General features: G+C 38.4%; 1 protein-coding gene across 4 annotated transcripts in view; it reads left to right on the forward strand.

Moving 5' to 3' along the window:
* The window catches only part of LOC139763444 (phospholipid-transporting ATPase VD), a 125,657-nt gene that overhangs the window by 81,018 nt on the left and 19,522 nt on the right, over positions 1-25,117 (forward strand). For all 4 annotated transcript variants that reach the window (XR_011716152.1, XR_011716153.1, XM_071689491.1 and 1 more), the window contains 11 exons: positions 1,960-2,071; positions 3,328-3,485; positions 6,633-6,851; positions 7,047-7,626; positions 10,041-10,157; positions 14,564-14,824; positions 16,803-16,960; positions 19,284-19,531; positions 20,906-21,092; positions 22,376-22,546; positions 23,294-23,417. Coding sequence is in view for 2 of the 4 variants with exons in the window: in XM_071689491.1 (XP_071545592.1) it covers positions 1,960-2,071; positions 3,328-3,485; positions 6,633-6,851; positions 7,047-7,626; positions 10,041-10,157; positions 14,564-14,824; positions 16,803-16,960; positions 19,284-19,531; positions 20,906-21,092; positions 22,376-22,546; positions 23,294-23,417 (2,335 nt within the window). In the remaining 2 variants the exon portion in view is untranslated. The remainder of the gene's footprint in view (positions 1-1,959; positions 2,072-3,327; positions 3,486-6,632; positions 6,852-7,046; positions 7,627-10,040; positions 10,158-14,563; positions 14,825-16,802; positions 16,961-19,283; positions 19,532-20,905; positions 21,093-22,375; positions 22,547-23,293; positions 23,418-25,117) is intronic.

Here is a 25,117-nt window from a genome sequence, read left to right on the forward strand (position 1 = left end):
TTCTGTCATCTTGCCTTCATTCATTTTATTTATATATTAGTTCATGATACTCTATAAATTTACTGGTCATCTCTCTCTCTCTCTCTCTCTGAGAGGAAAGTTTTGTGGGGCATGGATGTAGAAAGGGAGCTGTGTTTTGGTGCATTACACATGACAGCTAGAGACTGAGTTTGAACGAATGTGGCCTTTGTTGTCTTTTCCTAGCACTACCTTGCTAGTATATATATATATATATATATATATATATATATATATATATATATATATATATATATATATGTATGTATGTATGTATATCCTTCCACCTCCAATTTGGTCTCTCGCTTCTCCTTCCCTCCACCTCTGACACACACACACACACACACACACACACACACACACACACACACACACACACACACACAAAAAAAAACACACACAAACACAAGAGCATTTCTGTCTGTCTATTTGTGACCACTGTAACTCTAAGAGGAAAGAATTGAGAGACCTGAAATTTTGCATGCATGCTTAGTGAATCCTGAAATGGTGCACCTGGGATATTATTACTTACTTGCATGTGAGCACATGCTTATGCACATCTTTTCATTTAGGCAAACTAGCAACAAAACACACAGAAAAGAATTGGTTCCATATACTCCAAATTAATCAGTTGACACTGTTCTAGACACCAGTTCAAGTCAGATTTGCCATGAGCATCAGCAAGGCACAGAGGCAGTCACTCAAGGCTGCTCATTTCAACCTGCAGAGCCCATGCTTTCTTCATGGCCAGCTTTATGATGGGTGCTTCAGGTTTTGTTATACTGTAGTAATAACCTTTTCATCATGGCAGCAAATTAGGAGCACAAATTAAGGAGGGGATAGCACTTCTGGTGAAGGAGGAGTTGCAGGAATGCACGAAAGAGTGTAAGAAAGTAACCTTTAGACTGATATGGGTACAAATGAAAGTGGATAAGAAGAGGTAGGTGATTATTAGTGCTTATGCACTTGGCCACAAGTAGAATGATGAAGTATGGCAAGTATTTTGAGAGTAGCTAAGTGAATCTGTCTGCTGTTTGTGCAAGAAATCAGGTATTCGTAATTAGTGATTTGAATGAAAAGGTGAGTGATGCAGGTGTTGAGGGTATAATTGGGGTATTCAATATGGTGAATAGAAATGGAGAGCAACTTGTGGAATTGTGCTGAAAAAGGACTGGTGACTGGGGATATCTGTTTTAAAAAGAGGGGCATACATATGTGGATGAATTACAAAGATGGTAAGCGGCTGTTGTTGGATTACATAGTAATTGGCAGGCATGCAAAAAAGAAAGCCTTGTCAAAGTAACTGGACTAAGAGGGGCAGCTGGTGGGAATTCTGATCTCCTGGTAGAGGCGAAGGTGAAGATTTGTAGTATCTTGGGAAGTGAGTCAGTCGTTGCTCGCAGATCATACAACGCTGGTGGCTGATTCATGTGAGAAACTGCAGAAGCTGGTGACTGAGTTTGGTATAGTGTGTGAAAGAAGAAAGATGAGAGTAAATGTGAATAAGAGCAAGGTTATTAGGTACAGTAGGAAATGATATGGTTGTGGAGAGGGTGGTAAAAGTAAATGAATTTGGAAAGGAGATGTGTGAAGAAATACCAAGAAAGAGTGAACATAGAATGGTGAAAGTTGAGAGTAAATGAATAAAGGGGAGTGGATGAGGAATGGGAGGTATTTAGGGAAGCATTGCTAGCATGTGTGAGAGATGTGTGGTATGTAGAAGGTGACAAGTGAGTATGAGAGAAAGGGTAGTGAGTGGTGGGATAAAGAAGTCATATTGCTAGTGAAAGAGGAAAGAGAGATGTGTGGGTTTTACTTACTGGGAAGGAGTGCAGATGTGTGGGTTTTACTTACAGGGAAGGAGTGCAAGTAATTGGGAAATGTTTCTACTGCTGTTTTATCTATTTTGATGTGAATTTTTATTGATTTTTCTTCCATCAGGTTATTATTCCCATATCATTGTATGTAACGATTGAGGTAATCAAGTTGATGCAGATTTACCATATTCACCGTGACAAGGATTTCAAGGATAAGAAGAGTGGTAAAACTATAGGTACGTTCTGTGGCTATTTTATTTGTTTAAGATTTTTTTATATACATTTTCACTATTTTCCACAGTGAGGTAGTGTCAAGAACAGAAGACTGAGCCTTAGTAGGAAAAATCCTCACTTGGCCCCATTATATTGTACAGAGGGGGGATGGATGTGCTGGAAATGAGATATTTGAGGACAACATGTTGTGTGAGGTGGTTTGATCGAGTAAGTAATGAAAGGGTAAGAGAGATGTGTGGAAATATAAAGAGCGTGGTTGAGAGAGCAGAAGAGGGTGTGTTGAAGTGTTTTGGACATATGGAGAGAATGAGTGAGGAAATATTGACAAAGAGAATATATGTATCAGAGGTTGAAGGAACAAGGAGAAGTGGGAGACAAAATTGGAGATGGAAGGATGGAGTGTAAAAGAGTTTGAGTGGTCAGGGCCTGAACATACATGCAAGGAATGGAGTGAATTGGAATGATGTGGTATACTGGGGTCGACATGTTGTCAAAGGACTGAACCAGGGCATGTGAAGCGTCTAGGGTAAACCATGGAAAGGTCTGTGGGACCTGGATGTGGATAGGGAGCTGTGGTTTCAGTGCATCACACATGACAGATAGAGGCCGAGAGTTAATGAATGTGGCATTTTTGTCTGTTTTCCTGATGCTACCTCCATCCTTCCACCTCCAGTTTGACCTCTTGCTTCTCCTTGCTCCCTCCATCTCTGACACATACATCCTCTTTATCAATCTTTCCTCACTCATTCTCTCCATATGTCCAAACCATTTCAAGACACCCTCTTCTGCTCTCTCAACCACACTATTTATTACCACGTATCTCTCTTAATCTTTCTGTACTTACTCGATCAAACCATACTGCTTTTTAAGGCGACTCATTAAATGAGACTGTCTTAGTTTACACTTCACTACAGGAAAGATTAACATAGCACACAATCAGGATTCATCTCTCTCTCTCTCTCTCTCTCTCTCTCTCTCTCTCTCTCTCTCCTAACCCCAGTGTGTGTTTTTTGATTACCTGTCTGTGTATACTGATAAGGATTGTGGATGTGTCAAGCTTGTGTTTAATGGTTTTCCAGGTAACCAGCACTAACTGGGTGCACAGTAATGCATTGCCACAGCTCATTGTTAGATATAAAGATTAGCCTGTATTCTAGAGCACAGTGTTTTTGTCTGGCTCATACCAACTTCTTTTAGGATGAATTTCCTATGATTTTATTTAGATAAGCTGTTTATTGCTGCATTTTTGCATTCACAGAATGTCGGGCTCTTAACATTCCTGAAGAGCTTGGTCAAGTGGAGTTTGTTTTTACTGACAAGACAGGGACGCTTACAGAGAACAATATGGTCTTCCAGCGGTGCTCAATCAATGGTACTGACTATGCCCACACACCTGTTATCATCAACAAAAATCAGGTATATTATGCTGCATAGTTTTATTGATCAAGCTTTTGAAGAAAATTGTGTTTAACAAAATATTCATACAATATTAGAATAAGGCCATAATATTTTGTTATTGGTCAAGGTAGAACAACTTGTATTTTCTTGCCTTATGTTTTTGAATATTCAGTAGATTATAAAGAAGATAAAAAAGGTATTAGAAGATTGGAATTTTACTGTATGCAGTTTTGCAGACTGATCCATTTACAAGTAGTTACATTGCAATTATTTTATGAATATCTCATTGGATTTGATATAGATTGGCCAGTAGTTTTATTTTTTGACAAGTGCATTAGCAACAGAAGATTCGGTGCAACTGAAGCAAAACTAGAAGTAGAATTTGATTTGTTCACAGCAAATTTTGTGATTCATATGTAGGAAGTTGCATCCTATGTATGGGTTTGAATTATAGGTAGTGTTTGTATAGGCTCCTACCTAATATGTGTACCTAAAGTTCCTGCCTAATGTTCCCGCCATCTACTTCTTTGCTCCTTCCTAATGTTCATACCAACTACTACATAATATTTCTACATGATGCCCTGCCTGATGTTCTTACCTACTACTAATAGGTATTGCTCGTACCATTTGCCAGAAGGCAAGGCTAGTGCATACAACTTACCTCAGGAAAATTTAGAGTTATGAAGACTGAGTTGTGTAAGTGTTGTCAAGAGTTATGCATGACAAGATGAGATTGTATGTTTGTGGACAGAATACTTCCAGTCTGCATGTGGGTGAGGCAGAAGGAAAGACAGCTACCTGGTTGAGAGCAACTTGACAACCATTGAAGTGCAGGCTCATTACACAGCCATTGCTAACCCTACCAATACTCAGTAATATACCTCCCTGGTTGGTGGCCGCCTACAAACTACTACCATCTAATTGAATTAGTAGTAATTCTGTTATTACTACTAATATTTTACTGAAGCTTTTCCAAGCCATATTCCTGTCATTTTCACTGACAGTATCATCCCAGATTTGCCTTTAAAGAGCAATGTGAAGATGATTTAAATCTGCCCGGCAAAAGTGTTGTTTTTTGTGTTTTTCACAAGCAATGTTGAATTTATTTGAAAATTACTTGCAACTTGTCAATGATCACCATTTTAGAGAAGAGCATCATTTGTACTGAGAAGTAGATCTAATATGTGTACCAGTTTTGAGTCAGTTGTCTTGTGCTTATTCAGTCTCTACCCAAGAACAGTTCATTAGATTTTGTTAAATAGGCATATTTTAGTCCAGTCTTTTAAATGTTTGATGCATAGTCGTGAATTAATGTGTTATAGTAGTAAATTGCAGTTTCCTACAAATAACAAATTTTTAGGAGTCTGGGAGTGATCATGATTTATTTGATGAATGGTTGGATGTTCACGGCATTGAGAAATGACTTTTTGTGCTTTGATTGTAGTGGGAGAGCTGCAGGAAAAGGCTGCATTCATTAAAAAAGTAATCTTGCTAGCAGAATGAGCATTAGCTTAGATGCTTGCATACTTGGGTTTTAACTCAATTGCACATATTTTGATTAAATGTCTGTATTTTCTGTCTTTTGTAAGGAGAAATGTTGCATATAGAGTTTTATTTATTGAACATTTTTCTTGCCCTAAATTGATAAAATACATTTTACATAGCTTACATTGCCTGATGAAGAGGCATGAGATGTCTGGTGTGAATGAAAATTGAGAAAAGCTCATCGAGCTGTTTGCTGAAACAGGAATGTTATTTGAGAATACCTGATTAAAGAAAAGGTACACGAATAAGCATATATGAATTTGGTAGGGGACCCTAGCTACCTTTGTATGGGTTGTCTTTTCCCTCTGTCATTTAAATTGCATGACATGTTTTATCAACTGGGAAAGAATCCATGTCAAAAGAAACTGGGAGAGAATGCTGTTGTTTCAGTTACCTGTATAGCATGATAGGGGAAAGTACAGCATTAATCTTTGGGACACTAACTATGGTGATGATGATTCGGCTGTGTTGAACCATAAGCTCTGAGAAATTTTTTTATATAATCCATTGATGGCTACAGAGAAGAGACAAAGTTGTATGAGTCCAGAAAGTCACCAATTGTTGTAAGCTAAGCTCATGCCATGCATCTAATTCAGATGTCTGCACATCAACCAATATGGATGATTTACCAGGTTTTTTCTTTTTCTTTAACCAGACATTTTCTGCTGATTGATAAAGACTAAAGTATTTTTTTTAGTTTATTTTAAAAAACTCTGCACCTGGGAACCTTATAAATTTCCAGGGCATGTATATTTAGGGGTTAAAAGGATGTTATCATGACATGGACTATGCAGCTAATGGGGGTGAGCAGCTTGGTTTTAGGAAAAGAAGAGATTGTTTTCATCTGATGTTTGCTTTCAAAAATGTTTGAGAAGTACTTGTGGAAAGAATTACTTTAAGGTGACATTTGTTGACCTGAAGAATACATATGATGGAACCAACAGTGATGCCTAATGGTAGGTGCAATGGATATGTGGCTTAATTGGCAAGTTGCCAAATGGAGTGAGGAATTTTTATTGGAAGAGTTAGGTGTGTTTGAGTAGGAAAGGACAGTGAGTAGCTCCCTCTGAAGATGGGTTTACTTTAAAGATGTATTATATCCTTGTGGACATTTGAACTGCTTATAGATGGGTTGGTGAGGGAGGTAAGTCCGAGGGATTTAGAGCGATAAGCTGGTCTGCAGCATGCTGTGTTCAGGAACTGAAAGTTAATCAGTTGTTGTGTGTGGATGACATGTGTCTGGTGGCAAACAGAACCTTCAGAGGTTGGTGGCATTTTGGAGTGTGTAGAAGAAAGGTTCAAGCTGATGCTAATAAGAGTACAGTAATATGTTGCAGTAAAGTGTGTGGTAGGATGGGTTGTGTTGAAGGAGGATTGTTTGTGTTTGTTTAAATGGTGAGGATCTGGATGATATGTAGTATGTTGTATGCAAGGTAAGTTCCTAATTTGAATGAGTTGATAATTTTATAATATAGAAAACTGTTTTATAGTGAAATTAGGTTAGTTTTAGATCTTGAATGTTGTTCAAAATGGTGATTATTATGTATATGTAAAATGTTGATTAACAAAAGTAGGTCTGGTATTGTACTTTGATATCAAGTTACTGAATCTTTGAAACAGAGCTCAGATCAGCGAGACACCTTCACGTTGAACAATCAGCTGCAAGAGGAACTTGCTTCAATTGAGCTCCCGTTGATATATGCTCAGCCTGGTAGTCGACAGAATCCCACTGCCCTTAGTCCCCCAAAGGACTCTCCCTCAGAAAGAATCATGGATTTCTTCTTTACTCTTGCTGCTTGCAATACTGTCGTCGTTGCAAAGCATCCACATTGTGATGAGGTATGCTGTTTATTATTTTGTTTCAAGTGAAAACTTGATTTGTAGATTTGCTTGTAACTATCAGTTTGGCATTATGATTGATTTTAAAAGGTTTTAGAACATTATATTTTCTGTAATTATTGCAATAATGTTAATGCTAAGGATAAGTTATTAAGGATTTTTACCTCATAAAATAAACACTTTCCTTTTTTTCAGATGAATGCAAGTGGCATGATTGTGCCAAATGAGAGTACCAAAGAATCAAATACCAGTGAAGTAGATAATGCCAGCTATAGTACCACTACAAGTAGTATTGGTTCCAATTCATGGGGACCCAGTCGTGTATTACGAGGATTCCTCCCTTTTTCACGTCCACTTTCGCCAATAGCCTCATCCCCTCGTAGCACCCCACCACGTACCCCTGAATCATCACCACGATATCCAGCTCCTCTCACCCTTACTCCAAATCATAATCAATCGACCCCTTCTGTAAGCATAACTCTGAATCCCATCAGTCAGTCAGACAGTTTAGAGAGTGCCCATGGTATTCAATGTGATCACCAAGCCTCTGCTGATTCCTCCCCAGTAAGACCATCTCTTCTTAACATCCAATCAGCACAAATGTATAATTCTAACATAATGAGAGAGTCACGTTCTTTAACACCATCACCTCTGGATATCAAACCGATATATGAAGCTGAGAGTCCAGATGAACTAGCTTTGGTGGATGCTGCATACAAATATGGATGCCGTTTGCTCAGGAGGTCACTGCACAACATTCTTATATCACTGCCAGGTAACATTCATTTTTCCTTTGGTAATGAGAACTTTAAGTATCATAGTAAAGTTTTGTCATACAGTTGACATTGGTTGTCTATGCTAACTTGACTGCAGGAGAATCATATTCAACAATTACCTATGTCCTGTCTGAGAGCAAAGCAGGATAAACCTCTCTTAAAAGCAAAGTAACTACCATATAGAGTGGTCATCTCATCCCTGGGGAGTTAGGAACTAAGCATTCTTATGTTGTGTTGACATGATATCTTCAGTTACTTGATTTACTGGCAGTCTGTTCCTCACTTTCTAGGGAGTAGCTGACATTAATGGAGGTAAAAGATTAGTCAGATCTTCAAGTAGACCTGTATTTCATTTAGTGACACCAACAAGGCGTATAGAAAACTGCTGTATCAGTTATGCATAGCAAATGTTTGGTCACTCCCCATTTTTACTAAATAAAGAGCAGTGATATACAGATTTTGTGGATACGGTTTTTTACTGGACAGTCTATAGATAATTGTAGCATGAAACAATAGACTGGTTCTATTCAAGAACATTCCAAGTTCTCACTAAATTCATAGGTTTTATAGGCTTGGTAGCCAACTTTGCAGTCAGTTCTCTACATGAGTTACATGAATGTCTTTCCTCAAAAAACATGATCTTCTTCCTTCCAGTTCTCCACAGTTGTATCCAATCTTGAATGTTCTATACATGGCTTTTTCGTACATTCATTCCTTTCCCTCGTAATTTTCTTTTTATTCTGAGTAATTGTATATGTACCTTAATATATCTTGCTAATCAACCCATATTTTGAGAATTCACCAATTTAGCTGTTATGTCCATTCTCACATTTTATTATTTCTTTCTGTTTTGGTTAATATTTCCTTATTATTATTATTATTATTATTATTATTATTATTATTATTATTTATTTTTATCATTTTTTATTTTGCTTTGTTATTATTAGTTATTGATTTTTTTCATACATATTCGCCTTTTTCCATGTCAGCGAGGTAGCGTTTTGAAGAGAGGACTGAGCATTAGAGGGAATATCCTCACTTGGCCCCCTTCTGTGTTCCTTTGTTTGGAAAATTAAAAATGGGAGGGAAGGATTTCCAGCCCCCCCCCCCCCAACTCCCTCCTCTTTTAGTCATCTTCTGTGACACGCAGGGAATACATGGGACATATTCTTTCTCCCCTATCCCCAGGATAGTGCCAGGAATACAGACAAAAAAGGCCACATTTGTTAACATTTGTCTCTAGCTGTCATTTGTAATGTACCGAAACCACTGCTCCCTATCCAAATCCAGGCCCCACAGACGCTTCACATTCCCTGGTTGAGTCCATTGACAGCACGTTGACCCTGGTATACCACATCTTTCCAATTCACTCTATTCCTTGCATGCCTCTCACCCTTCTGTATGTTCAGGCCCCAGTTACTCAAAATCTTTTTCACTCCATCCTTCCACCTCCAATTTGGTCTCCTGCTTCTCCTTGTTCCTTTTACTTCTGATATATATATATCCTCTTTGTCAATCTTTCCTCACTAATTCTCCCCATATGCCTTAACCATTTCAACACACTCTCTTCTACTTTCTCAACCACACACTTTTTATTTCCACACAGCTCTCTTACCCTTTAATTACTTACTTGATCAAACCACCTCGCACAACATATTGTCCTCAAACATTTCGTTTCCGACACATCCACATTCACATTTTTATTATTGTTTTCTTTCTTTCTTTCAAACTATTCGCCATTTCCCGCGTTAGCGAGGTAGCGTTAAGAACAGAGAACTGGGCCTTTGAGGGAATATCCTCACCTGGCCCCCTTCTCTGTTCCTTCTTTTGGAAAAAAAAAAAAAGAGGAGAGGATTTCCAGCCCCCCACTCCCTCCCCTTTTAGTCGCCTTCTACGACTCGCAGGGAATACGTGGGAAGTAATTATTATTATCATTATTATTATTGATAGTATTATTTTCTTTTCTTCATACGTGTTTACCATTTCCTGCATTATTATATAACTTGCAGCTTCAAGTCTGCACTTCAGTCAGTAGTAGGAAATGAATGTACTCCTTTGGAGTGAGAACTTCTTTGATGAGATTTTACTCTGATGATACAACCTCACTAGAGTGACTTTTCTCATGCAGCACAAGCACAAGCAAGCATAGTCTAGTTATGCTGTATTCCATTATCATCTTTTGATACACATAACACCAGCAAAAACTAAGAGTTAAAGAAAGAAAACTAATAATCCTTTCTGCTTGAAATGAGACAATATTGTTCTTAGCACACAGACCTTATCTTCTTTTCTTATTTTCCAGAAAGACACTGCTGTTTGTAGCACACAGACTTGATAATTTTTTCAGATTCCAGTCAACTGAACTTATAGCAATTTTTACATTGTGTAACACCTTTTTCATTAATTATTGCAGGATATGGGCTAAGTGAATATGAAGTCCTTCATGTTCTACCATTTGATTCCAATCGAAAGAGGATGTCTATAATTGTTCGCCACCCTGAAACACAAGAAAAAATTCTCTATTGTAAAGGTGAGAATATTGATAATTATTCCCAATATTTCTAAATTTTATCATGCAAGCTCAGGACCTCTTACATTTGGCTGTACAGCTTGGAGGTTGCTCTCCACACGTGACAGTTTCCATCCTTTGATGATAATACACCCTGTATTGAAGTGTGAAATAGAATACCTGAGGACAGAATATGGTGTGCAGCTGGTTGAATTTGTAAGGAATAACTGTGTAAGAGAGAGGTGTCATAGTAAGCACAGTTTGATTAAGAGAGCTGACTAGGTTGTGCTGATATGGTTCAGATGTATGGAGAGATGAATAAAGAAAGTCAGACTGAGATGATTTACGTGTCAGAGTTTAAGGGAGAAAAGGGGTTGGGGAGACCAAGAAGGAGATGGAAGGATGTTGTAAAAGAGGCTTTGGAGGTATCATGAACTGAGTATTTAAGAGAATGAGAGGTTTGCATGGGATAGAATTAATTGGATATGAGGTATATGTGGGTGGTGCACCAAACCAGGGCATATGAAGTGAGTAGTGTACCAAACCTGGGCATATATATATATATATATATATATATATATATATATATATATATATATATATATACATAAGTATACTTATGTAAGTAGGAGAGATGGCCAGAGAGCGTTATTGGATTACGTGTTAATTGACAGGCGTGCGAAAGAGAGACTTTTGGATGTTAATGTGCTGAGAGGTTCAACTGGAGGGATGTCTGATCATTATCTTGTGGAGGCTAAGGTGAAGATTAGTATGGGTTTTCAGAAAAGAGGAGTGAATGTTGGGGTGAAGAAGGTGGTGAGAGTAAGTGAGCTTGGGAAGGAGACCTGTGTGGGGAAGTACCAGGAGAGACTGTGTACAGAATGGAAAAAGGTGAGAACAATGGAAGTAAGGGGAGTGGGGGAGGAATGGGATGTATTTAGGGAATCAGTGATGGATTGCGCAAAAGATGCTTGTGGCATGAGAAGAGTGGGAGGTGGGCTGTTTAGAAAGGGTAGTGAGTGGTGGGATGAAGAAGTAAGAGTATTAGTGAAAGAGAAGAGAGAGGCATTTGGACGATTTTTGCAGGGAAAAAATGCAATTGAGTGGGAGAAGTATAAAAGAAAGAGACAGGAGGTCAAGAGAAAGGTGCAAGAGGTGAAAAAAAGGGCAAATGAGAGTTGGGGTGAGAGACTATCAGTAAATTTTAGGGAGAATAAAAAGATGTTCTGGAAGGAGGTAAATAGGGTGCGTAAGACAAGGGAGCAAATAGGAACTTCAGTGAAGGGCGTAAATGGGGAGGTGATAACAAGTAGCGGTGATGTGAGAAGGAGATGGAATGAGTATTTTGAAGGTTTGTTGAATGTGTCTGATGACAGAGTGGCAGATATAGGGTGTTTTGGTCGAGGTGGTGTGCAAAGTGAGAGGGTTAGGGAAAATGATTTGGTAAACAGAGAAGAGGTAGTAAAAGCTTTGCGGAAGATGAAAGCCGGCAAGGCAGCAGGTTTGGATGGTATTGCAGTGGAATTTATTAAAAAAGGGGGTGACTGTATTGTTGACTGGTTGGTAAGGTTATTTAATGTATGTATGACTCATGGTGAGGTGCCTGAGGATTGGCGGAATGCGTGCATAGTGCCATTGTACAAAGGCAAAGGGGATAAGAGTGAGTGCTCAAATTACAGAGGTATAAGTTTGTTGAGTATTCCTGGTAAATTATATGGGAGGGTATTGATTGAGAGGGTGAAGGCATGTACAGAGCATCAGATTGGGGAAGAGCAGTGCGGTTTCAGAAGTGGTAGAGGATGTGTGGATCAGGTGTTTGCTTTGAAGAATGTATGTGAGAAATACTTAGAAAAGCAAATGGATTTGTATGTAGCATTTATGGATCTGGAGAAGGCATATGATAGAGTTGATAGAGATGCTCTGTGGAAGGTATTAAGAATATATGGTGTTGGAGGCAAGTTGTTAGAAGCAGTGAAAAGTTTTTATCGAGGATGTAAGGCATGTGTACGTGTAGGAAGAGAGGAAAGTGATTGGTTCTCAGTGAATGTAGGTTTGCGGCAGGGGTGTGTGATGTCTCCATGGTTGTTTAATTTGTTTATGGATGGGGTTGTAAGGGAGGTAAATGCAAGAGTCCTGGAAAGAGGGGCAAGTATGAAGTCTGTTGGGGATGAGAGAGCTTGGGAAGTGAGTCAGTTGTTGTTCGCTGATGATACAGCGCTGGTGGCTGATTCATGTGAGAAACTGCAGAAGCTGGTGACTGAGTTTGGTAAAGTGTGTGGAAGAAGAAAGTTGAGAGTAAATGTGAATAAGAGCAAGGTTATTAGGTACAGTAGGGGTGAGGGTCAAGTCAATTGGGAGGTGAGTTTGAATGGGGAAAAACTGGAGGAAGTGAAGTGTTTTAGATATCTGGGAGTGGATCTGTCAGCGGATGGAACCATGGAAGCGGAAGTGGATCATAGGGTGGGGGAGGGGGCGAAAATTTTGGGAGCCTTGAAAAATGTGTGGAAGTCGAGAACATTATCTCGGAAAGCAAAAATGGGTATGTTTGAGGGAATAGTGGTTCCAACAATGTTGTATGGTTGCGAGGCGTGGGCTATGGATAGAGATGTGCGCAGGAGGATGGATGTGCTGGAAATGAGAGGTTTGAGGACAATGTGTGGTGTGAGGTGGTTTGATCGAGTAAGTAACGTAAGGGTAAGAGAGATGTGTGGAAATAAAAAGAGCGTGGTTGAGAGAGCAGAAGAGGGTGTTTTGAAATGGTTTGGGCACATGGAGAGAATGAGTGAGGAGAGATTGACCAAGAGGATATATGTGTCGGAGGTGGAGGGAACGAGGAGAAGAGGGAGACCAAATTGGAGGTGGAAAGATGGAGTGAAAAAGATTTTGTGTGATCGGGGCCTGAACATGCAGGAGGGTGAAAGGAGGGCAAGGAATAGAGTGAATTGGAGTCATGTGGTATACAGGGGTTGACGTGCTGTCAGTGGATTGAATCAAGGCATGTGAAGCGTCTGGGGTAAACCATGGAAAGCTGTGTAGGTATGTATATTTGCGTGTGTGGACGTGTGTATGTACATGTGTATGGGGGGGGGGGTTGGGCCATTTCTTTCGTCTGTTTCCTTGCGCTACCTCGCAAACGCGGGAGACAGCGACAAAGTATAAAAAAAAAAAAAAATATATATATATATATATATATATATATATATATATATACATATGTATATAGTAAATGAATAAGTTAATGAATATATTATTAATATTATTATTATTATACTTGATTGCTGTTTCCCTTGTCAGTGAGGTATTGCCAGGAAACAGATGAAGAATGGCCCATCCACTCATACACACATATATATGCATAGACGACCACACACACACATATACATAAACATGCATATCAACATATACATACATACATATACACATATACACATGTACATCTTCATACTTGATTGCATTATCCATTCCTGTTGCTACCCCACCACACAGGAAATAGCATTCCCCTTAGAGTGAGGTAGCGCTAGGAAAAGATGAAATAGGCCACATTTGTTCACAGTCTCCAGCTGTTATGTGTAATGCACCAAAACCACAACTCCCTATCCACATCCAGGCCCCACAGACCTTTCCATGGTTTTCACCAGCAGATGCTTTACATTCCCTGGTTCAGTCCATTGACAGGACGTTGACCCCGATGTACCACATCGTTCCAGTTCACTCTATTCCTTGCACACCTCTCACCCTCCTGTATGTTCAGGTCCCAGTCACTCGAAATCTTCTTCACTCCATTCTTCCACCTCCAATTTGGTCTCCCATTTCTCCTTGGTCCCTCCACCTCAGACTCATATATCCTCTTTGTCAATCTTTCCTTAATCATTCTCTCCATATGTCCAAACCATTTTAACACACCCCAAGCTCTCTCAAGCACACTCTTTTTATTACCACACATCTCATACCCTTTCATTACTTACTCTCTTGATCAAACCACCTCCCACCACATATTGTCCTCAAAGATTTCATTTCCAAATGAAGTGGTATGTTTGATAGTGCACCAAAGTAGGGCATATGAAGTAGTTTAGGTAAACCATGGAATAGTCTAGGCTCTTGTTCATTTGTTTGTAATGCTTCCTCATTAAGGAAGGAGAAGGGTTTGTTTATTAAAACAAGTAAGTATCTCATGGACATCATTATCATTTTTATTTTCAGGAGTGTTAAGTCACTGGGATCTGAGCACAAGATGTTTACATTTTTGCCAGAAAGACTTAAAAAAATGTGTAGAGATGATCAGTGATCCGAATGTCTTGACTAGAATCTGCATAAATCAACCTGTTCATAAAATGGGAATTGCATATTGAATAAATACATGGGACAGAGATGCAGAATTTCCTAACCAGAAAAAATTCAATTTTTAATACAACATTCCTTTTTTTCAGGTGCTGACTCAGCAGTATTAGATAATCTAAGTCGAGCAGTAGATGACAAAACTAAGTTGAGAATATTTCGTACTCAGCAACACCTATACAGTTACTCCAAGAAGGGCCTGCGGATTCTCTGCATGGCCAAGCGAATTTTGTCTGACACAGATTATGAAGACTGGGCAATGAAGCACAAAGAAGCAGAAAATTCTCTCTCAAATAGAGAACACAAATTACAAGATTCATATAACAGAATTGAGAAAAACTTGAAATTAGTAGGTCAGTCTTTCTCTTTTTGATGCTCACCATGATTATATGACATTTTGTCTTGGATATTCCTCATAAGATGTTTTGAGTTTTCCATTACATACTCATATATTTTGCACATATATTATTTGTCCAGTAATGAAGAACATGTTCTTTAGTGTTTTTCCTTCATAGTGATTTGTCCTCTGCCTTACTTTTGCAGTGATGGTTTCAGAAGTGGTAATGTGTGGATCAGGTGTTTGCTTTGAAGAATGTATGTGAGAAATACTCAGAAAAATAGATGAATTTGTATGTAGCATTTATGGATCTGGAGAAGGCATATGATAGGGTTGATAGGAATGCTTTGTGGAAGGTCCTAAGAGCATATGGAGTGGGATGTAAGTTACTAGAAGCAGTGAAAAGTTTTTACCACGGATGTAATGCATGTGTACGAGTAGGTAGAGAGGAGAGTGATTGGTTCCCAGTGAATGTTGGTTTGTGGCAGGGATGCATGATGTCCCCATGGTTGTTTAATTTGTTTATGAATGAGGCAGTTAGGGAGGTAAATGCAAGAGTTTTGGAGAGAGGCATGAGTATGCAGTCTGTTGTGGATGAGAGAGCAAGGGAAGTGAGTCAGTTACTGTTCGCTGATGATACATTTCTGGTGGCTGAGAAACTGCAGAGGTTGGTGACTCAGTTTAGAAAAGTGTGTGAAAGGAGAAAGTTGAGAGTAAATGTGAATAAGAGCAAGGTTATTAGGTTCAGTAGGGTGAAGGGACAACTTAATTTGGATGTAAGTTTGAATGGAGAAAAGTTGGAGAAAGTGAAGTATTTAAGATATCTGGGAGTGGACTTAGCAACAGATGGAACCATGGAAGCGGAAGTGAGTCACAGGGTGGGGGAGTGGGCAAAGGCTCTGGGAGCAATGAAGAATGTGTGGAAGGAGAGAATGTTATCTCTGAGAGCAAAAATGGGTGTGTTTGAAGGAATAGTAGTTCTAAAAGTGTTATATAGTTGTGAAGCATTGGCTGTAGATAGGGTTGTATGGAGGAGGGTGGATGTGTAGAAAATAAAATGTTTGAGGACAACATGTGGTGTGAGGTAGTTTGATCGAGTAAGTAATGAAAAGGTAAGATAGATGTGTGGTAATAAAAAGAGTGTGGTTGAGAGAACTGAAGAGGGTGTGTTGAAATGGATTGGACATGTGGAGAGAATGAGTGAGGAATGATTGACAAAGAAAATATATGTATCAGAGGTGGAGGGAAGAAGGAGAAGCAGGAGACCAAATTAGAGGTGGAAGGATGGAGTTAAAAAGAATGACTGAAGGCAAGCTAGTATGAAAATGTATATATCTGTGTATGTGTATATTGATATGTATGTATATGTGCATGTATGGGCATCTATGTGTATATGAGTGGATGGGCCATTCTTCATCTGTTTCCTGGCACTACCTTGCTGACATGGGAAACAGCGATTAAGTATAATGATAGATGACGAAGGTATTGTAAAGAGCAGGTGTTGTCCATTCTTGTATAGTTTTTGCTGGTAATGAAACCCAACATTCTGTTTGATTCGTTACGTGTAACTAAGCATTGCTAAGTATATTTTAGGTCATTACTGATTAATGCTCTGAGGTCTTAGTGTTTGGGGAAATGATTGGCTTGATTTTGGCCTTAAGTTCGTTCACAGGGGGGTTTGTTTACAAAGATGTATAATGTTATAAATTTTGGTGTTTTCAGTTTGCCATATTTGGGTTTAAGTTCTACAGACTGAGATTATTTAGCATACATCTCTCAAACCTTCTGTTAGAGTGCAGAAATCATTGCCAGAAAGAAAATATGAACAATGGAAAATTATTTTCAGCTGAAAATAAGTATTGTGGTGTTGTATTAGAAAAAGTTAAATCTTTTTGCTTTCAGAATTTCGTTCATACAGCAAAATGAACATAACATTACATTAGTTAAAAAAAAGTTGCAACATCACTGAGTTATGTGTTATTGTTTCTGTGCAGGTGCTACTGGAATAGAGGACAGATTGCAGGATGGTGTTCCTGAGACTATTCAGGCTCTGAGAAATGCAGGAATCGTGGTATGGGTGCTTACAGGGGACAAGCAAGAAACTGCTGTCAATATTGCCTATTCTTGTGCACTCTTTTTGCCAGATATGGAGGTAAGGTTGTTTACTGCTTTGTTTTGTCTGTTTAAACAAGTAACCAGCTTGAAAATCTGCAATGCATTTTTGTTCCTAATTGACTAGATGTAATCATACCTGTTGAAATTTCCATGAAAGTTGAAGGGTGAAAGGCATTAATGATTTAGATTTTGCTCAATAATTTTGGATATTTCCTTGTTTATAATCATTGAGCAAAGACAGTGGCACAGGCCCTTATGGCCATCTTGTTTTATCGTTGTTATCATGATTTAACTACTGATGCAAGTATTATGTTTTTGTTATTCTCATTTCTCTTATTCTCCCTGGGGATCAGGTTTAAAGATTACCATTAGTATGACTTTCTTGTCTTTGAGGGCTTCATAGTAGAAGGGAGCAGATGAAAATCTTAAAAAATTGGAACAGGAGCCATCAGGATTTTTCCTCAGGGGAACAGTCATTTGCTTCTGATCCATTCTTGCCAAGAGTGGAAAGGCATAAATGAAAATACTTTGTAAATTATTATTATTGTTTCTATTTATTTTGCTTAAGTAATTGCTTTTCCTGCCTCGGTGTGTTGTTGTCAGGAACAAATGAACAATGATCTCATATGCTTTCATTCATTCTCTTGTTTTGAATATATATATTAAAAGTGAAACCAAGCCTATCATTCACAGTCAGGCCTTACAGAGCATTCCATGAAGTACCTTGACCATTTTCTGCACCCAGGTTCAGCACATTCATAGCACGTCACCCCCCCCCCCCCCCCCAAAAAAAAAAAAAAAAAAAAGATTGCTTCAAATCCGCAACTGACATTACCTGGGCCTCCTTAGTTGCACTTAAAGGTTTCAAGTATTTTTCTTCATTTCATCTGTATACTTTTTTTTTTTTTACCATTACCACACTAATCTCTGAGTATTGCAAATAGCCTAGAGTTTCCAGTAGTTTGTTCCTGTTTGTATTCCTTTATAAGAACATTGTGTCAGAACTAAAAGCAGTTCATTAAGGATGATAGGGAATTATCTAATTGTGTTAGAACTAAAAGCAGCTCAGTAAGGATGATAGGGAATTATCTAATCTTGAGTAATACCTGGGAAATAATATATATATATACACCAGTTTGGTGCTTCTCACGAGCAAATTAGTATCAGGGAACAGATAACAGGGCTTTCAAGGTAAAATCCTCCTACAGCGCATTCCTCTGACGAAAATATACGAGGGTCCAGCTAAAAAGTTGAGCAGATTATTCAGTGCAATACCTAAAGAAATATGAGACATATGGATAGCAACTACAGAAACATTTAAAAGAAAATTAGATAATTGGTTGAGGTCAGTCAGTAAAAAATCCTTAATTGATAAGGAGGGTGAGAGGCTCTTAGTCAAGGTGGGCCTGGATCAAGTATGTGTGATTTCACCATGGTTGCTCAACCTGTTTATGGACAATGTGGTGAGGGATGTAAATGCAAGGGTTAAGGAGTAAGTGTTGGATGTACAATATGTTGAGGATGATAGGCCCATTGGGTGAATCAGATGCTTTTTGCAGATGACATGTCTATTAGTAGAAATGAAAAGAAAAAGTGAAGGAAGTTGAGTGCTCTGGGTACCTGTGAATGGACATGGCTGCAGCTGGAGCCATGAGATCTGAAGTGAGTCAGGGTGGAAGAGGGGGCAGTGAGATGCAAAGGGAAGAAGAGTTCATAGTCTGTAAAAGCAGAGATATGCTTGTTTAAAGGTACAGTAATCCCATCAGTTTTGTATGGATGTGAATTTTGTGCCTTGAATGCAAAAGAAAAGAAGAATATAATGTCATATGACAGCATATGGTGTAGGGCAGGTTGATCCTGCAAGGAACAACAGTGCTAGAGAGAGATGTGGAAATAAGCATTGTCTGAATAGAGGGCTAACCATGGTGTGCTCAGGTACTTCAGACATATGGTGAGGATGACTGAAGAAAGACTGACTAAGAGAGTCATTGTGCTAAAAGTGGAGAAAAAGGGGGAGATGGAAGGATGAAGTACAAGAGGCTTTATATCTGGCTTGAACAATCTGGAGGGTAAGAGGCATGCATTGAATAGAATACAGTGGGCTGATGTGGCGTATCAGGGCAGTGTGTTGCAAATAGGTTGACTTGGCTTGTGAAGTGAACTAAAGAGCAGTGTCTAGGGCGTGGCTGTGGATTTTAGGCACTGGGTCATTACACTTGATAGCTAGAGAGTGGATGTATAAAAATGAGGCCATGGATTATCTTTTCCTGATGCTACCACTTTAAGACAGGAGAGTAGCAATAAAGAAAAAAAAATATAATTTCTGTGAACCTTAAATATATGTTACATTTACCTTTTAGATCCTGAAGTTAAATGCCCGCACAAAGGACCAGGCAGAACAGACAATTCACTTCTATCTGCAGCAAATTGATCAACAGGAGGAAGCATGGCGGCATACTGACATGCAAGCAATTGCTAATGGTGCTGTTCAGGGTGCTGGAGGAACAAGTAGAACAGGAATGGAGTTCTCTGCCATACAACATAACAACCAAAGACAACCTCATCTGCCGAAACAAAGGGGTCTTGTTGTTGATGGCAGGACCCTTGTGTAAGTATTATATTTGGTGGAAAATTTTTAGTGTAATCCATTATACTTATTACATATCAAAAGTCTTGGTTAGATAGCAACAAAGCTAAGATAATCTTTTTTAAACTTTTTCTTCAGCACACAAAAAAATCTTGATTGTTCTTAAGATGAAAAAACTGATTGAAGTGCTTGACTGATTTTCAGATTTTTTTCAGGATAAGAAAATGGTTTGGAAGGAGGTTGATGGAGAGAAAAGCAAGATAACAAATAGGAATATCAGTGAAGGGCTAATCAGAAAGTGATAACAGGCAGTGATGAGATGAAGAGGAGATGGAGTGAGTTTGATGATAAAGTGGCAGATGTAGGATGTTTAGGTTGGGGAGGTACATGAAGTGATTCATGGCAAGTGGTTTGGTAAAGGGAGAAGAGGTGGTAAAAGCCTTACATAGGATGAAATGTGGCAAGATGGGTGGCATGAATGGTACTGCAGTTGAATTTCTTAAGAAGAGGGTTGACGGTGTTGTTGATTGGTTATTAAGGATTTTCAGTGTATTTATGGATCATGGTGAAGTGCCTAAGGAAGCAGATGAAGAAAGGCATTTAAGTGTAAGAAGTGGAGGGAACAAGGAGAACAGGGAGACAAAATTAGAGATGAAAGGATGAAGTGAAAAAGGTTTTAGTGATTGGGGCTTGAACACACAGGAGGGTGATAGGTGTGTACAGAATCGAGTGAATTGAAATGATGTATACTGGGTCATTGTGCGGTCAATGGACAGTACTAGGGCATGTAAAATTTGTTGAAGATCATATGTGAAGATGCTATAGTATATCAGGCCTCTACAGATTATTTTTATATAAATATAGACCATGATTCATATGTGTGATAAAATATGCCCTCCTGCATTACATAGCAAAGGTGTTCTTGGGGGTATTGCAGAATATCCCCACAATCTTGGAACATTTCTATAGACTCCTCCAACACAACTTGTTTTCATAAATTTTGTCATCTCTACACTTTATCTTTGGTCTCCCACAGTATCTGTTTTATTCAGCTTACTGTAATATTCTTGTGTGTATATTATTTTCCTAGGATTTGATTAGTTTTATGTTGTGAATTTTAGTTGATTATAAAAAGTTTTTCAGAAACATATCTACTTGAAAATATGAAACATCTTTTAGTTATTTGTGGTTACCTCTTTTTCACACCCTCTTGCACCTCATGGTGTAGCTTGTACTCATCTTTAGCAGGCACAGTTTTGCGCTGGAAAGCTTTATGAAAGATCATTTTACCCTAAAATTTTCTTTCTGAATATTACATTAATTATTTCCTTACTTTTCTGCCTATAGATGTATCAGAATATTACATTGATTATATCCTTATTTTTCTACCTATAGATATATCCTTGACCAACGAGCAAATCTGAAGAAAGCCTTTCTTAACCTTGCCGGAAAGTGTTCAGCAGTGTTATGTTGCAGAGCTACACCCTTGCAAAAATCTCTCATTGTTCGCAGTGCCAAAGATAACCTGAAGGTTCTTACCTTAGCTGTTGGTGATGGTGCTAATGATGTTTCAATGATTCAGGTAAGAATGACATGCTCTGATAGTTACTTGTGAATTAAGCTAAAGAAAGGTAATCATTGATGATTAGTAGAATTTTGGTGTGATTTGGTTCTCCTTTAGATTATATTAGACTAAATAATTTCAGAACAGAAGATGATCTGTAAATAGAATTTTGATTTGTAATTCATTGAAAAGGATAGCTTGTCAGTATGCTTTAACCATATAGGATGAAAATAGTAGGAAAGAGTCTACAAGAAAATTGTTATTTTAGAATGCACCAGAGCTGAATGCTTCAAAAGAGGTGCAGGAATACTCTTTGAGTTACTGGACTTATTTGGTAATATCAAAACCTTTCATGTATAATTCACCAAAACCAGAGTACTATATTTGATAATGAGTGATAAAGGAGAGAGCAGTACAGGGTATAACACTGAAAACTATTGCAGAAGGCTTTAAGTGTATTTTATGATGTGTGTAAGCATTGGTGATTGAAGGTAGATGCAAACAAAAGTAAAGTAATGGTGTTTGAAAGGAAACAGAGTGAAAGTAAAGATTTTGCAAAGCCCTATAGAGTGGAAAAAAAGTGTACCAAACTGTGTAATGGATATGACGGGAGAAAGAGTGGAAGAGGTGACAGAATTTAAGTATTTGAGAGCTATCCTTTGGGGGAAGGGTAACATTTGTTATATGGAAGAAGAGATTAGGGAGAGAGCAGTAGAGGGTAGAAGAATCATTAGATCTCTAAATGAATTATTGAAAGGTAGTGGTGGAAGTGAAGAAAGGATTAAGGGACAGCATAGTCCTCCCAGCCTTGACTTATGTGGATGAAATATGGACATGGGATGAATCACAGAGGTCAAGATTCCAGGCTACGGAAATGTGTTGGGTGATTAGATTGAATAAGAAAGTAAAGAGGAATGAGAGATTGGTTATGACAGGGAATGCAAAGGGAAAGAATTATAGAGGGGGGAAATGTAATACTTTGAGTTGGTTTGGGGGTGTGGAAAGAATGCAAGACAGGGTGTGTACAAGGAGAATGTATGGTAGTACAATTAAAGGGTTTTGTCAAAGAGGAAGGTCTTTTTGACATGGAGGAATAGTGGAAGAGCACTGGAAGGAGAGAAATGGGGAAGAATGTGTGGAATGATGTATTCAAGGGAGGCATGTAAGGACAGGAATAAGTGGAGACTTTTTCAATAGCCACCCCCCTAATGGAAGTTTCCAAAGGGAATGGGCAACAGAGAGATAGATAGATAGACACTAGTCATGTTTAAATTTTCTTTTTTTTTCTTTTTTTTATACAGACTGCAGACGTGGGAGTTGGCATCTCAGGGGTAGAAGGGAGACAAGCAGTGATGGCATCAGATTATGCCATTGCACGCTTTCGCCATTTAGAAAAATTACTGCTAGTCCATGGTCATTGGTGCTATGACCGACTGTCCCGTATTATATTATATTTCTTCTACAAGAATGCTGTAAGTATCTTTCACTTATTCATGACTACTTCGGTATATTGTCTTACCTTTTGTGTACACTGACAGTATTAAGTATATTGATTATGTTATTACTTATATTCTAACATTATGACTTTAATGCCACTTGTATGTGATGAACATTTCCAGGTAATGGCAAACAAAACCTCACTTGGTATTCAAGCATGACAGTTAAAGCCTGTTTTAATATGTTGTCATTTTTGAAATGCAAATAAACTTAGATAATGCAATATCAAGTATCATCCCAAACACTACAGGTACTTACCATAGTGATATTAGGAGTTGAGCACCTCGCCAAAAAGGCCAATAAACTCTTGCTGAAGAATTTTGCGTGTTGTTTGTATTGTAACATAAGTATAGTACTTGCAATATGGTTTTTCTAAAGAATTGAAATATTTGAAAAAGATGGGATTGTTCTTTTAGTAGAAACAAGATGGGAAATGGAGAATGGGAAGCACGAAAAAGCAAGAAAGTAAAACAAAAGAATAACAGAACGATGGAGATGGGGAAAATAGCAGTCTATTAAGGATAGTGTATATTATAAGAATATGTATGTAAAGACTTACAAGTGAGCTATATATTAACTGGAAAAAAAATCCCCATAAATTGGAAGTTCGAGCCTCACTACATGTTTTGCATTATTCTGCTTCCTTTATATGTTTATTTTCAGTGTTATATAAAGTAAACTGTATTTCATCAGTACTTAAGTTGAGTTTGTTTGTATTTCAGTCCTTTGTGTTCATCTTGTTATGCTACCAGTTATACAATGGCTTCAGTGGCAGCAGCATGATTGATCAGATGTATCTGATGGTATTTAACTTGCTCTTCACTTCCATACCTCCCATCATTGTTGGTATGTTCATCAGTATTTGTTTTAGTGTAATGCTAGGTAAGAGTTTTGAAAAAATTTCACTTTCAAATGCAAGAAAATAGGCCTAAATATGCAATATACCACTATTGGAAAGTTTTAATCATGATGATTGAATGAAACATTTTAGTCTCGAACTACTGAAATTGTTTATGGAACCATACACTCATTACTCTTCAGGATATTCTCACTGTCCTCCCAACTGCATATCTTTCTCATCTCTTTGTACTTGTTTTGTTCAGATGTAACCATGGTCCTAAAAATGCCATCACCACCCCATAGCACTTGCCTTGCTTACATGCAGAGTAGAACCATGGGGATATAAAGTATTTGAGGCTACAGGTGATGTGTATCCATTTGAGACATATATCCACTATTATGGCCTTTTGGATGAAAGCACTTTTCATTAATTGCAGAAAGTGACATTTTGGACAAATCAGTTTAGTGTGCAAATTGAAAAAATAAGAAGCACTGATGTGACTGGAAAAGTCAATATTCTGCTTCAGTGTGCTTGAATGGGATGAGAATGTATTTCACTTATTTCAGAGTCTGTATGTCCCTGATCCACTGATGAAATTTTGGAATGGAGTTGATTATGGTAGACAGACAGAAACAATAGTGTACATATATTATAAGTTCATCATCAGTATCTAAATTGGCTTTTGTTTTAATTACTTTCTGACAATCATTAATATAACATTTGCTTCTTTTCAAACATTTCATACATGTCCACCATTCCCTTATTAGCAAGTTAGCTCTAAGAATAGGCAAAGTACTGCCTCAATTGCTCACTCTCATGTTCCTGTATAATGCACTGAAGCTAGAGCTCTTTATCAACAGTCAAGCCCCATGAATCTTTCTCAGGTTTCCTCTAACTGCTTCATATACCCTGGTTCAGTCCTATTTGACAGCATGTCACTCCATATATACCACATTGCTCCAATTTGATTTGTTCCATGCACTCCTTACACGGTGCCTCTTGCATGTACAGGCCTCGATGACATAAAGCACCTTTCGCTCCATCCTTCTACCTTGTTCCCTCTTTTTTCTTAATGTATGTCCTCTTAATCAGTGTTTCCTCACCCACCCTTTCCATATGTCCAAATCATTTAAGCATACCCTCTTCAGCTCACGTAACCATACTTTTCTTGTTACCATACCATTCTCTTACCCTGTCGTATCTTACTTTTTCATCCTCCCTCACACCACATATTGTCTTCTTGCATTTTATTTCGAACATATCCACCTTCTACCCTGATTTCTTATTTAGGACCCATTTCTTGCATCCGCAGTGCACCATCATAACTACTGTACCATGAAACATACCCATCTTTGTCCTCTTTTTCCACATTCTTCTCAGTGCATTCAGGACGTATGGCTCACTTCAGCTCCAATAGTTTTGTCTGCTGCCATGTCCACACCCAAATATCTAAAAGATCCTACTTCCTCCAGCTTCACTTCATTCAAACTTACACTGAACTGACTCGTACCTTCTCCCTGCTGAACCTCTTTTCTTCTTATTTTTGTTCACATTAAATCTTAGCTTCCTCCCTTTATACACTCTGGGCACCATCCTTGGACACTAGCTGCTGCTGTTTCTTACTTGAGTCTGCCACCGGAGCCATCTCACCTGCAAACAGCAACTGATTGCCCCAAGGCCTCCCACCCCCAACTGACTGTAGACT

The sequence above is a fragment of the Panulirus ornatus genome, chromosome 47 (genome assembly GCF_036320965.1).
Source record: "Panulirus ornatus isolate Po-2019 chromosome 47, ASM3632096v1, whole genome shotgun sequence".
Lineage (NCBI taxonomy): Eukaryota > Metazoa > Arthropoda > Malacostraca > Decapoda > Palinuridae > Panulirus > Panulirus ornatus.